Source organism: Acomys minous (genome assembly GCF_964271855.1).
Source record: "Acomys minous genome assembly, chromosome: 1".
In the NCBI taxonomy this organism is placed as follows: Eukaryota; Metazoa; Chordata; class Mammalia; order Rodentia; family Muridae; genus Acomys; species Acomys minous.
Genome location: NC_140483.1, coordinates 32602174 through 32614591, shown reverse-complemented (window position 1 = coordinate 32614591; position 12418 = coordinate 32602174). Strand labels below are relative to the sequence as shown.

The following is a 12418-nucleotide window of genomic DNA, read 5'->3' as shown; positions in this document are numbered from 1 at the left end:
TTCAGGTTTATTTCTTTCTCCACTCACTGGAGTCCCTGAAGGGCAGGCCCGGAGCCACTCACCTGGCACTATAGCACTGGCTGTAACTGTGAAGATCTTGCTCTCATCTGTAGAGGTCAGGCTCAAATTGCCCTTTAGTGAATTTCATGAAATGAATCTGACTTTTGTAAATTTTGAACTTTTCCTTAATGGCAAATTATCTCTCATTCATGTCTGTGGAGTGTGCTAGTCCCTGCCCATGTTAAGTGTTCAGTTGTATCAGAAACTGGCTAAAGACACTCTGGTGAGTAATCCAGTGGTTTTAATTACTGGCTATAGCAAAGCTCCAGATCCCAGGTGGTTGTTCTTAACTTGAACTTCCATGAATTCTGTGGTTCCTTATACCTAGGACTCTACACCCTTTAGACCATCCCATTGCTTACCACACAGACACCCAGGTTACCAATCTGTGGCTTTGCAGTCATTAAATGGAGCCTTGGAATGTGTCCTTTGGAGGAAGTGTCTGTGTGGGGATGAAGTTCGTCAGAGCAGCAGACTAGGACGGACTGTGACTACTCCCTAGGAGAGCGTGCTCTCCCGCTGTAGAGTACAGCTGGAAGACGGCATCTGACTACTGGGGTACAGACTATATTTCCTAATTCCCCCATCGCTGTGTGGGCAGCAACAGAACTTCTGCCTACGAAATCTAAATAGAAGTGTAATGTGTAGTTTATTTGCTTATAAGAAAACTTCTTGTTCTCCACTATCTATCTCTGGCACTCTCCTCTTCCTTTGAATGGGATGCGGCCTCGGGAATGCCCTAGCTTTAACCTGAACAGGAAGACAATGCCCCAGGGGGCTGTGGAAGAAACCACACATAGCAGAGTCTGAATAATGGCAAGGAGCTGGAACACCCACCTTTTAGGCAAATTCTCTCACTGGAATCTGAGAGATAAGCATGCTACCTATTTAAACACCTTTTATAGTTCCTCTTTCATGTACTCTTTATCTTTTAAAATAGAAATAAAAAATATCTCAAAATTATAAATGCTACAAACGAATGACTTTGTTCTAAATTACTTTAACTTTCCCCAAACTCAATTCTTATAGTCAAAGGAAAGCCAGAGGGGAGAACCTGCAAGCTGGAGTGCTAGGTACTATAGTTTTAGTACAAGGGGAATGTTTAAGCTTTCTCTCAACATTCACAAAGTGAGTATCAAATAAATTTATGTTTCAGTTACATTTTTTTCTGACTGGTTACACCATTGTGATGACAACAATTGATTCTCAAGTGAGTCATCAAATTGTCAACACCTTAATGAACAAAATGAGTCTATTTCATGCTGAAAAGCAGTACTAGCAACTCACACAGATAAAAAGTGTCATAAGAACTTATGGCTCAGTGACAGCCTCTGACAAAAGTCTTCTGAGAATGACGATGAGCTCACACACAGTGACTGGGTGCAGGCAAATGGAACTGAACTACAGCATGGCATGCCATTCAGGAATGACTTCATACATCTGAGGCACGACGAAAGAACACTGAGTTAACGTAACAATCAAATATTGTTCTGGCCAGTCAAGAGCAGAGAATATTTTAATTTTAGGATCATTTATGACAGTGAGTTCAGCAGTCTAAATTCAATTATTTGTCCATATAATGGCCCTGGGTTTCTCTACCTCTGTCCTATTCAGCCAGAAACATTACTTTTTTTAATTTGGACAATCTTACACACAGAGTTTAAATAATTTCACTGAGAAGCTTTCTTTTCACTCATTATACAAAAGCAATACTTGTGAAACAGAGGCTGATTTTACCACAGTCTCAGAATTCCCTGTGTACACGATGAAAAGGCAGAGAATTGTGACTGAGAATTACGAGGTGTGAATAGCACATTGGATATAAAAAGGCTTCTTTTTACCGAGTATCCACGAGGTTTTAAACATGTGCATACATCATAGCTTAAGGGTTTTGAACAGCGGCTCTGCAGTAAGACAGAGTTGACTGTGATTCTGTTACATCACTTGCAGAATGACCTGAGCCAGATGAGACAGTACACTTACCACTGAGATGTACACTACAGCAGGAGATTACTAACATTAAGGGCTCTACACTACGCTAAGTGAAAGGCGCAAGTACTGTCACCACACAGGTACCTAGAACAGTCCAGTTCCTAAGACTGAATATAGAATGGTGCCTGGGAGGGCAGAGGAGTGAGACGGACATAGCTCCTTCTGGGGGCAATGACAAAGTCTAGAAATGACTGCTATTACTGTACAATAACGGGAACAACCTCAAACACACAAACTGTACATGAAAGTTATTACAATGGTGAATTTTATATTGTATTTCACTATAACAAAGAGGGGGAAAAGATTATGAAGATTATTTCAAAAGGGCTTAACACAGCATCTGGTACATTTCAGGTATTTGGTGAAGACAAGTTCCTTGTTATTATTTATAAGAAATTCATAAATGGAATATTTACCTTATTTTATATTATCCTGCCACTCAAAAAAGCGTTATTTTACTTTAATTATGAATATGTGTGTGGGTATTTCTATGTGAGCACAGGTAGCAGATTCCCCTGGAGCTAGAGTTACAGTTACTTGTGAGCTACCTGATGTGGGTGATGGGAAACAAATAAGTCCTCTGCAAGAGCAGTGTGCACTCACAACTAGAGAGCCACCTCTCCAGCCCCGGTGCCACTTACGTTTAAGTACTATAGACACATAAATTTAGTCAAGCACTTTAACAAATGTCATAATTGTAAGATGACTGATGTCCATCATTACATGACTAAGCTATATGAGAAATATACAAACACATACACATACATAGGTATTCAAACCTACATGCCCAGAGGTATATACACATATGCAGATAAACACACACATAGGTGTAGAGCACAGATTGACAGTGTCTGCCTGAAAGAAATTTAGATCTTTGCCAATAGTATCTTCTTCTCCCTTCATTTTATGAAAAAGTAAATTGTCAGAAGGTTAGCTGGTTTGATTAAAATATAGTTTCAGGCACTAGAGAGATGGCTCAGCAGTTCAGAGCACAGAGGGCCTGGATTAAAGAGCATCCACATGGTGGCTCACGGACAGTCACAACTCCAGTGGCCACCTTCTGGCTTTCACGGGCACTGTATCCATGCAGTGTACAGACATATGTGTAGCCAAAGCATTCACACACATAAAATAAAAATAAATCTTTAAAAAAAATCTAGTTTCAGATGAAAATGTACTAATTGACAGTAGCAATATAAAGACAGCAAAGGACTCAACTTGGCCACTTTCACTAACAATTTATTGTATTTTTATATATTATACTTAAAATTAGCCTACAAAGTAGCATGTTTCCATGTGTGATTTTCATATTTCACTTAGTAGATTCTCCTCACTCTTCGCGCCCCCTTCTTCCCTGCTGTGCTATTTGCCGTAGCCTCCCTCCACCCCAACCCGGCTTCCTCTTCCTTCTATGTCCTCCTCATGCTCTCTCCTGAATCTCTCTTTTACGTTTCCCACTCTAATGGGCCCCTTTCTATTTCTTAGCCTCTATTCATATTTACACTCTCTGCAACACACATATCTAACAGAGAGAGACCAGGATCATCATATAAGAGAGAACATACAGTATTTGTCTTTCTGAGTCTGAGTTATCGGACTTAATATAGTATTTTCCAGTTCCATTTATTTTTTCTAAAGTTTTCATAACTTCATTTTCCTTTAAGGCAGAATAAAACTCCACTGTATGTGTGTACCACATTTTCATAATTGATTCTGTTGACGGACATATAGCCTGATTTCATTTCCTTGCTAGTGACGACAGCAATGATAAACAAGGATGATCACATCTCTGTAATAGGACATAGAGTCCTTTGGTACACACCCGGGAGTGGTGTAGCTGGATCATACAATAGTTTTATTTGTAGTTTTTTTGAGATGCCATCACACTGATTTCCATAATGCCTGCAACAGTGAATATAGGTTACTGTTTCTCTATATCCTCCCAGCATTTGTTATTACTTGCTGCTGTTTTTAAATCCTTTTCATTAACTCATTTATAAATGTCTTGCGTGCACGCATCTATGTGCAGGACGTGCATGCCTGCGGAAATCAGAAGCGGAAGCTGGAGCTCCTGGAACTGGAGTCACGGATGGCTGTGAACCAGCGCGTGGCTATGGGAACTGACCCGGGGTCTCTGGAAGGGCAGCCAGTGCTGTAACAGCTGAGCCATCTCTCCAGCCCTTCAGTTGTCTTCTTGGTGACAGTCATTCTGACTGAGATGAGACAGAATCTCAAAGTATTTTTAATTTTAATTTCTCTAATGGTTAGCGATGCTAAACACTGATTCACCATTAGACTTTCTTCTTTTGTGAACATTTTCAGGTTACTGGTCCTGCCAAAAATTCTGTTCTCAGTTTAGTTATGCTTTAAAAAAAAAAAATCTCTCCTGGTTTTCGCAGAATAAACCTGGCAACCTGTCTTAGGTTGCCAACCCTCTGCCTATTACTACTTTTTTGAGGCAGAGTCTTGCTATGTAGCCCTGGTGGCCTGTAACTCACTATATAGGTCAGGCTGTAGTGAAAACTACCCGCCTCTGCCTCCTGAGTGCTGGGATTAAAGGGGCATGCCATTATGCCTGGCCCCGAGTACCTGTGAGACAGGACAATTACAACTGTACACTCATCATCTTCTCCCACTATAACCATGACAACTGTAGGACACCTGATGTCATCTCTATTTCTCCTCACCATACCCACCTAATCCAGGATCTGAACAAAATAGGTCTGTTTAATACGGGATACAACCTACTGTGACAGGCTTCTCGAAAGTGAGGCAGGAAAGATGGACGAAGAATAGGTGGAGAAAAGGGAAGAATATAGGTGGGAAGTTGGCCGTGGAATGAATGCTGAACATACCCATACTAACGGCAGAAGGAAGCGAAGACATGGAAGATAAAGATGAAGAAAGGGTTTTTAAAGTAACAAACTTGAAAGCTTGAATGAATTTATGCTGATAACTTACTTTAGTCACAAGAGTCGGGCAGGGAGGTTTAATTCTGTCTCTGCCAAATGACCTCATATTTTCTGTGGCACACTGAGATCAAATTAATTACTGGCTGCTCGGGGCAATGATACGCTTACTATAGTATCCTCGATTCCTGGCACTCTGGCCTGCCTCATGAGAAATAAACAATGAAAGATTACCTCAATAAATTTAAAATAAGATTTGATGCATGCAATGCATAATGGACTCCCCACCTCCATATAGATCCCTGCTTCACAGAATGCATTATTTCTGAAACAAAATTCCCTCTGAGTGTTCAACAGTTAGAAGTTCTCTACATATATTTGTTGGTTTGTTTTAGCATGAATCTATCATAACATAGAGGTACATTAGATTAAAATAAAGAGCAGTTCAAATAAAGAGAGATGTTGAAATAATTTTTGGAGATACAAAATAAAGGAAGGCTAAGGCCACAGAATTCAGTGCGCCCTGCTGTTAAGCTGTTTCTACACCTAGTAGTAGAGCTTTGCTGCCCCCAGCAGGAGAGCAGGCATTCCTTCAGGGGAAAGAAAAAAGCTGCAAGCAAAAGCTACTGCACTTTTCTCTCCATGCTCAGGTCTTTCCACTTCTAACTCAGATTGAAGAAAATACAACTGAACCTTCAGTCTTTCTTATGCCATCATCTTTGAGCACAGAAACAAGAACTCTGAACTCAAAAGTGCTTCATCAAATGCCAAGGAGACCAAAAATTCACTGCCCAGTATCGGCACGTGTTCCTCCCTAACACAAAAAGTATTCAAGCACAGTGTTACACAGTGCAGGTAAGCCTCTGGAGAACCTGAGTCCTTCTTCCTAAGGGCAGCAGAAAGGGAAGTGGGAATGATCTTTGGGAAGGTCAAAGGAATACTGAACTCACTGGCCAGGTGCTAAACAACTCTGTGTGTGTGTGTGTGTGTGTGTGTGTGTGTGTGTGTGTGTGTGTGTGTGATGTCCCCACACCTCTCACAAACAGCTCCTAATTCTGTAATTCTTGGTTCTCTAGTAAGTCCGTTTTATTCATTCCTCCTTTGGCCATGTAATAGAGGGTGGGCTATGCCTGAGTGCTATTGTCTGTGTCTATAATGTCCCCCACAGGAGTGTGTGCTAGAGGCTTGGTCCTTAGAGAGCATTATTGGAAGTATCTTTTAAGAGATGGCGCCTACTAGAATATCCAGGACACCAAGGATACACTGCCAAAGCAGACTGTGGGGCTCTGCTCCCTTTGCTTGCCTTTTCTTCCCTGGCTCTGTGGGGGAAGCAGTTTTGTTGTTAGATGCTATGGCTGTGGTGCAGTGCTGCCTCTCCATGAGCTCAAAAGCAACAGGGCCAATCAGTCATGGGCTGATACACATGACATCATTATCAAAAATAAGTCCTTTCTCTTTATAAGGAGTGATTATCTTAAGTGTTTGTTACGATGCCTGAAGGCTGGCTGGCAGAAAACTGTGTTTAAGAGGTAGGGCCATCGCCACTGCTCTACGATGGACAAGGTCGAAGCTTTGGAGTTACTTTGCAGGAGAAAGCTGGAGAAGCTTGGAGAAGTGAGCTAGAGAGAGCCTAGGGTGATGCGGGCAGAGTGTGCGCGTGATTCAAGGAAGGGCTTGGCAGACCAGAAAACTGATAGAAATGTGGGCAGTAAAGGGCGCATCAAACGGAAATGGAGGTTCTCTTGCAAACTAGATGGAGGCTGCACTTAGCTCCATTTTGTCCATACTCTGATCCTTTGTGGGAGATCGATTATAAAGCTGCCATGGTTTGGATATGAAGTGTCCTCCACAAAAGGCTTATGTGGAAGCCTTTCTTTCCAAGTGGTGCATCGAATCATTGAGAGAGACTGAGACCTGACAGCTCCGACCGAGCTAATGGCTCAACCCATGGATGGATTTATATATAACCTGATGGCACTACTGAGACTGTCAGCAGTGAGAGAACAGAAACAGATCCATACTGTCACTCCCAGCAGCTGGAAGTTCCCCATAGCTTGTTAGGATGTCTACTCAAGGCGAGCTAGGATTTGTAGTGCCAAGATGGAGAAAACTGTCAGGATTATCCACTTTGCAGCTAAGCAGAGTCAGAGACTTCATTAGAAGTGTTTTAATACAGACTTAAGCATGAGAGTTAGGGGGAAAGAGGATCTCAGGGAAGGCACCTTTGCCATGTGTCTAGGCTACCATGAAGTTGTACTTCACCTCAGGCTTGAAGCAAACTATCCAACCAACCTTGGAGGGAACTTCTAAAATCACAAGCCAAATAAACTGAACTGTTCCTCTTTGAAAAGATTTTTTTTATTATTATTACTTTTTATTTGTGTGGGGAACTTGTACGTACAATACAGCATGCTTGTAGAGGTCACAATGACTTGCTGCAGCTGGTTCTCTACTTCTAGGGATCAGGCTTGGTGGCAGTCAACTGCTGAAGTGTCATATCTGGCTAAATTCTGCCTTTTAAGAAATAATTCCTCTCAAACATTTCTCACAAAAATCTAGCTATCACCAAAGTATTGTATAGTGTCCTTGAAGAGTGATGTTCAAGGCAGTAAAACATTCAGTCTGTTTTTTTTTTTTTTTAAGATTTCATTATTTATTATGCATAGTGTTCTGCCTGCATGTACACCTACAGGCCAGAAGAGGGCATCAGATCGCATTATAGATGATTCTGGGCTTGCTGGGAATTGAACTCAGGACCTCTGGAGGAACAGTTAATGCTCTTAACCTCTGAGCCATCTCTCCAGTCCCAGACTGACTGTTATTTTAGCCATATTTACAGTGATAATTGGGATATAAAAGGAGAGGTGTAAAACTTAAATTTTTTTTTTTCAATTTGCAGTTTAGTCAGAAACAGAGCATATATGTAAAGTATGGATCAAGGAATATGGAGTTGCTATACCATAGGAAAGCCAAGTGCTATCTGTGTGCAAAAGAAGACAGCTGTTCCAAGAGCATCTGAGCACTCTACAGGACCATCCTGTCACAGGGTCATGGATGCAGATAAGAAAATCTGATTCCAAGACTTGAGGTGATAATATCCAGAGTGCCCTGTATAGCCAAAGAACCTAGAGATTCACTTCTCATACTTAGCTTGAAAAGGCAGCAATGGCTAAGTGGGGCCAGGAATAGCATGTGCTGACAGAAGACCTTGGCAATATCCAAGTAATGCCGGGTTTAGAGTCAGGAAGAATATAAGAATTGTGACGTCATGGAGGCTTTCATTGAGATGTCAAAGGACAGGCTGGCAGTCCAGGCAGCATGCTGCAAGTAGAGACGCCCTGTAGGTAGTCCTTGAGAGGATGTGGAGAGAAGCCGTGAGAGTGAGGCTGAAGCTGCAGCAGAGACTCCAGGATGGTAGAGGGGACAGCAATGAGCAGAACTCGCTAAGGAAAGTTGTAGGTAGAAAAGAGCAAAGCCAGCTTGACAGAGCAGTCTCCTGGATCCCCTTCAACAAGGGTGCAGGAGTGGCTCGACTACACACAGAGATTTAAGCTTTGCTTGGTTTGGGTCCTACTTTGGGATGATTTTAAATATTTTTCTATTACCGCCTTTGGAATATAAATGTTTGCATATGTCTCTCCCCAATTTATCTTGAAAGCATATAACTTTTGCTGTGACCTTTTCTTTTTAAGGACCTGAGAGTTTAGTTTGCCTGAGCCTAAGGAGACTTTGAACTTGGACTTTAAACACTGTTGGAGCAGTAAAGAGTTTGTAGACTCTTGAGGATGAATTGAATGCATCACTGGATACATTTTTTTAAGAGATGACACCTGAAGTTGAACAGTGGCTCTAATTTCTACATCAGTGGTTTTGAACATGTGGGTAGCAACCCCTTTGGGAGTCAATGACAGATATCCTACGTATCTGTAATGTAAATATCAGATATTTATATTATAATTCATAACAGTAGCAAAATTACAATTATGGCGTTTATGGGGTCACAGCATTAGGAAGGGTGAGAAGCACTGGTCTACATGGTCGTAACTGCTGTATATTTGTGTGAGACCTAAACAAAACCAAAATTAAAACCATTGGTGAGGATGAAGGGGAAAAGAAATCCCTGGTATGCCACTGGTTAGGAATGTCAACTAACGCAGTTACGCAACGATATCAAAGGTTTTCACAATCTAAAACTAGAACCACCATACTATTTGGCTATTGCACGGGGTTTATACTTGAAGAAATCAAAGCCAGCACATCGCACACACTTGTACATTTATGCTTTCAAGTGACACTATTCACAATAGTCACAATCAGCCTGGGAGCTCACCAATGGACAATAAAGAAAATGTGGAAAAAATAAAAATAAAATAAATTTAAAAAAAAGAAAAAGCAAAAAATACACATGATAGATTTGTCGGCTATGGATTTATGTCATTTTTAGGAAAATAAATGCAACTGAAGATCACCATGCTAAGAAAATCTGTCATACCCAGAAATATGAATATTGCATATTTTTCCACATGAAGAATACAATTAAAAAAAAAAACACATGAAAAAGGGGACTACTAGAGGGGAAGGGAGCACAGGACGGGGGACGGGTGAGTGTAATTGGTTGAAACATGATCAGGTAACATGATCAAAGTACATTATATACATGTATGAAAATATTATAAAGAATCCTATTATTATGTTCAGTTAAGATATGCTAGCAGCAAGTTTAAAAATAAAAGCAATTACTCAGTCACTGTCATTACTGAAACAACATTTCAGGGGCCCTTGGGCCTCCACCTCTTTAGTTATCACCTGGACCTGTGCTAATGCTAACAGCACAGAAGATGCACACAAAATCACTTCTAATACAGAGAAAGGTTCCACTCTAAATTCAGTCAGGCTCAGAGCTACTGTAAAGTTGTCAGATTTTAGCTTTTATGCAAACAGATGCATAGTCTTTTTTTCTGGCATATAAGAACTGGGAAGTCATATCTGTGTATGCTTGAATGCTCCGTCTGCTAGGCAGGCGGGGTAATCAGATCACTACCGTTTGCATCAGTGCAGTTCCTCATATTATTCGCTCTCTGTGTGGACTCAGTTTCAGGGTCACACAGGGAGTCACAGCACAGATCCCTACTTTACCAGTGGTTCCTCCTTTCTTTTTTAACATATTCTGCAATATGACATTTGAAGGGTCTTCAAGTGCCCGTAAAGAAGATAATAGATGCCTTTCTATTCAGAGGTCAAAAAGTGTCCTCTGCCAAGGCTATGTCTGGGTTAAAATGCTAAGAAATTAAAGATATTACAAACAAGTTAACATGCCATTCAAGAAAGCAATTAATCCATAGCTACAATATTAAGCTGGTCCACAGTAAAGCTCTTATACCCAGAAGGATAGCACTGAGTTACACAAGGACAGACTAAACACTAATAAATAAGTGACCAAATATAAGAAAGACTTTTGGAAAACATATGCTCGAGAGTGAAAAAAATTACGGCAAAAACCAGAACCTCATTGGACTTCCTCGTATGTGTGTATAATTTGATGATCTTTTTAGTCTCAAACACATAATGCCTTTCCTGCCTAGTCATTTTTCAACTTTATTCTAACCTTCTTGAGAGGGCGTGTGATAAAGTTTTGATTTATTTTAGTATCAGGAAAAAAGTCAGGACTCACAATTTTATAAAAGGACTAAGTAAAAATATTTCTGCCATCTTAAGAAAACAGTTTAAGTAGAGAGATGGCTCCAAGATTAAGAGCACCTGCTCCAGCCAGGCATGGTTGGAGCATGCCAGTAATCCCAGCACTCAGGGAGACAGAGGCAGGTGGATTGCTGTGAGTTCAAGGCCAGCCTTGTCTGTAAAATGCATCCAGTCCAGCAAAGCTACATAGAGAAGCCCTGTCTTAAAAACAAAAAGCAAACAAAAGAGCACTTGCTCCACAGTCATGTGGACCAGAGGATGTGACTAATAATAACAGCTAATGTTAATTGGGTAGTAAATACCCTAGACAGTTATTAAGAAGTTTAACATATCATCTTATTTAATTATAATACTATAAATTAATTTTATTATTATCTCAAAACTAAAGTTCTAAAGCACTTAATTTACCAAAGGCCACAAAATAAGGCTGAAAGTAGAACTGATTCTGTCAGACCCAATGTCTGTGATTTAACCACAATCTTTTTTTCCCTCATCAAGGAAACTTTTCTTTGTAACAGTTATAAACAAGCAAACAAAACCACAACCAATTAAATTACAGAGTTATGGAGCTTAGTCCCATTGTATACATCTGCAAACAGCTCCCACCCCTAGTGTCAAGGAGCATTGTAGAAGATAGGTGAAATATTGTATGGACCATAGGACTAGGCAGATTGCTGTGAGACTGTGTTTCCTAGAATTTCACAGTAACCACACTCTTCTTGGGGAAAAGGAAAGCAGTTTCCATCTTCAATACAGAAAGTCTTCTTTTGGTTATTTTCGCCAACACTGGAGCAAATATCTTACTGCTAATACACTATTAGAACTATATTGCTATGTTGATATAAAATTCAGCAAGGTGATTATAATTGAATTCTAAAGTGTCATATATTTCAAACTATTAGGGAAAAGAGCAGGAAAATGATATGTGCTTTAAAATAATTCAATTATATGTTTAGGAGCCTCCAGGGTTGCTACTACAATAAAAAGTATTTTTAGAAAAAAATTGGCTTCATTTTGACAGAAAAATATCATCCACTCATATGTATAAAAGTGTCTTTTATGTTTTTGGAGTGTTAGAAAGATTAAATGGGTTTTTAAGAAAAACAAATACCAAATACACAATAATTCAAAAGAATGACAGGGAAAGAATCAGATATCTCAGAGATGTAAGTATCAGTCAGCATGATGGCTGTGTGACCTTGATGGCCTGAGGTCAGTCTTTGCATCCCACAGTGGAAGGGGAGAACTGACTCTTGAGGGATGTCTTCTGACCTCAGTATGCATGCTATAGTATTCTCTCTCTCTCTCTCTCTCTCTCTCTCTCTCTCTCTCTCTCTCTCTCTCTCTCTCCCCTCCCCTCTCTATCCCTCCATTCCTCCCTCCCTCTTTCTCTCTATCTCTTTCCACACACACACACATCATACACAAACATACATACATGAACACATACTTATATACATACTTGCAAACACATAAATAAAAAGTTAAAGGGTCTAAAATGAGTCACAGAATATATATGGAATGATTTCAGTAACAAGCAAGAGAAGTAAAATATTTTGATAATTTAAGATGAAAATAGACATACCTTTAGGAGAGCCAAAGCTACATGAAAGATTATGTTCAAACCCTGGAACAGAAAAATAAATAAACAAATAAACAAACAAGTAAATAAAAGTGAAGATCAACAGAACTGCATCATCGCCTATAACTATTTTACTAAGCATTTTCTCAAGATATAAAACATTATTAACAAAATTCCC

The 12418-nt window shown here is 40.1% G+C and overlaps 1 protein-coding gene across 2 annotated transcripts in view; it reads right to left on the bottom strand.

The window, feature by feature from the left end:
* The window catches only part of RABGAP1L (RAB GTPase activating protein 1 like), a 573647-nt gene that overhangs the window by 140356 nt on the left and 420873 nt on the right, over positions 1-12418 (bottom strand). For both annotated transcript variants that reach the window (XM_084782440.1, XM_084782439.1), the window contains exon 18: positions 12244-12285. In XM_084782440.1, the coding sequence (XP_084638566.1) occupies positions 12244-12285 (42 nt within the window). The remainder of the gene's footprint in view (positions 1-12243; positions 12286-12418) is intronic.